The sequence below is a fragment of the Cyprinodon variegatus genome, unplaced genomic scaffold (genome assembly GCF_000732505.1).
Source record: "Cyprinodon variegatus isolate N-32 unplaced genomic scaffold, C_variegatus-1.0 Scaffold158, whole genome shotgun sequence".
NCBI classification, from domain to species: Eukaryota; Metazoa; Chordata; class Actinopteri; order Cyprinodontiformes; family Cyprinodontidae; genus Cyprinodon; species Cyprinodon variegatus.
Genome location: NW_015150611.1, coordinates 1,125,968 through 1,128,760, shown reverse-complemented (window position 1 = coordinate 1,128,760; position 2,793 = coordinate 1,125,968). Strand labels below are relative to the sequence as shown.

General features: G+C 35.5%; 1 protein-coding gene across 1 annotated transcript in view; it reads right to left on the bottom strand.

Annotated features, from left to right (window-relative positions):
* Window positions 1–1,807, bottom strand: part of LOC107086630 — a 10,592-nt gene extending 8,785 nt beyond the window's left edge. Inside the window, exon 1 of the mRNA XM_015377714.1 lies at window positions 1,557–1,807. Within this exon, the coding sequence (XP_015233200.1) occupies window positions 1,557–1,567 (11 nt within the window). The 5' untranslated portion in view covers window positions 1,568–1,807. The remainder of the gene's footprint in view (window positions 1–1,556) is intronic.
* Between the last annotated feature and the right edge of the window lie 986 nt (window positions 1,808–2,793).

The following is a 2,793-nucleotide window of genomic DNA, read 5'->3' as shown; positions in this document are numbered from 1 at the left end:
CTGACACGCTATACGAGCAGGTTCCAGGTTTAATGTTTCTGAAAACAACTGGTAACACAGCAGCACTATAGTGGAATTAAACAGTCTCCCTCTGTGCGTTGGAATCTAATAGCAGATCTCTTCAGACCAGCAGATTGAGAAGGTATGGGGTCTCTTGTAAAGACATGAACCTATTAACCCCTCTAGATCATCACCAAAATATGTCTAATCAGGCAAGTATATCCTTTATGTCTGCTTAAAATGACTTAGTCTAGTTAGCTATCATGTCGTATGGGAGCTCTGAGACACAGGACTCATTTAGTGACGGATCCGACCCTCTCAAGTTACATAGGAGAGTTTTTAGAAGGGATGCTGGCACAGAGCATCAATACACACCTAATGATTTATAATGATCTGAAATAATTATTGATTCTACCTCAAATTAACTTATACTTAGTTCAGAAATAACACAATGTCACTTTAACGTGTCCCCAACTGCATAAAAAAGTATTTTACAAAATGTCTCATACTGCCTATCCCTGGGTTCATACCCCCAGTGTGGACTTTTCATCTTCCCTTGAAAAACACATGATTTTAAATAGTTCCCCAGTATCTGGTTTTAACTTTCTGTCTGAAATGTGACTGCGTGGCTTTGTTTCTACCAGTGGAAAGGTTGCCATTAAGTATATGGGTTGAATCTGACTTTTTTATGTTTATATTATTAGTCAACCCTTTCAACTAACTATAAAAACTGTAGTGCATTAGAAACAGGTGAGAAAATATACAATTGGATTATTAATATCATTACAACCTTTTTTTTTTTTTTTTACGTAGCTACTAAGTTACAAACTAGCAGATACGTTGGACTGGGATTAGCAAACGAAAACCTCCAACAACCCTCAGTAAAATATTTAACTCCTGCTTCACAAATTCACATTTCTATGCGAAGGTAGTTTATAATTATTCCTATTTAGAAACTTGCCTTTAAAAAGGGCAGCTAATAATTAGCAGAGTAAAAATATAAAATATATGTAATTACAGGCTTCGACATTAAAAAGAAAACGAATAACTACATACCGCTAATAAGCCGTGCCAACAGTAAAATTAACGGTCACTCTAATTCTCTGCTAAAATGACACGGCGATAATTTGTAGCGACGTTAGCTGAAAAAGTTGAGCACCCCAAGCGGCGGGTGTATGTAACTGCAATTAGCCAACAAGCTACTAGAAATATTAACCGAAATAATGCGTTTAAGATAGCATTGTATTGGCTTTTAAATATAGTACGCCTCAATGAGTTATTATGGTTATATTCATTTGTATTGAGAATAGAATTTGGAAGACATCCGTTTTCAACAAAGACAGTTTTCTACCGTGACACAACAGAGCACCACTGGATGGGCTTTGGTGGGAGAAAACCAGAAACATTCGGGCTCTTTGTCAAAAAAAAAAAAAATAACATCTTCTAGTTACCAGTGAACAAACGGAAGTGTCATAACAATGCACGTGTAAGCTCATAACCACACATTTTGCTCCACAACAGTGTATATCAACACAGATTACTATTCTCACACTTACCCGCGCGACATTCTGTGTGTGGAGTCTGTCTGCTACGAGGCTGCAGATCAGAGGCAGTCTGAAAGGAGCAAAGATTTGCAACAAACCCTAACAGATAATAAAAGATGTAGCAACTATGGATAACAAATAGAAAGCCTATCAGATAACTGAAACACAACAAAACTGAGATGCAGTCTTAAACGAGTGAAGAGTTACCCGCGAGTGAAAATAAAAGCTCTGTTCAAGAGCACCGCTCCTGCACAGCTAACAGGCACCGGAAACAAGCCACGTGACCAACGGTTGGAACCCAATCCGTGCTAGCGGCTAATGGTTGAGTTCTGATTGTGAAAGATTTCACTTTGGAACAACTCAATAAATTATTTTGTGCTGGACATTTTCATTTAAAAGTGTTTCAAATGCTAATTTGATGCCATGTAGTTCATGAACAACATTTCAACAGACTCACATCCTTTAATTTACTTGAGAGTAAAACTTTTGTGTGAGATAGAAGCTGAACAGCTAAGCTAGCTCACTATTAGCTGAGTGTAGCAATAACCTTCAGTTAAATGTGGTGCTGCAAAAATTGATACGTTATAAAAAGTTTTATTAAAGACCATATAGATGGTGCCTATATTTTACTAAAACTGTTAAATCTTTTGTAGTTTAAAAGTTTCTAATAAACCTTGTGGCTATTTTTACTTATTTATTTTTCTAATTTATGATTTTGCAACATATGATAATTTGGTATATACACCATAATGTAAAAAAAAAAGTTGCTATTGTAAGAATCCCCAAAGTGTTTGAATGTTATGTCCAAATTTAACGTTAAATTCAGGCAAATGTCAACTGTACTGAAACTGCGAAGGTTAAAGTTTTTTTTTTTTATAACTTTCATGGAATTGTCCAAAGGGTTTTCTAAGGGTTTATTTTAACATATTTCTTCAGGTTGTCTGGGGAGGGAAAAAAATATTAAAAGTCTTGCTTTTTAATCATCTAAACATTTAAAATACAGTGTTCCAATTGGACCAAAAGTGTTTGTGTTCATGTAATATCCACCCATCGTCTAAGTTAACATTTGTGCCTTTCTATGTAACTTGCAACATTGGGTATACGGTAAAACATAATGATAATTCTGCTTCAGTTTACTGTTTTGTTGATGTTATGTTTCACTATTTCGGTTCAGTTTGAATGTATGATATTTTTTTCTGCATCCTGTTTAACTTAGCTGCCTGTTAATGTGGCCTCCCTCTTCTATTTG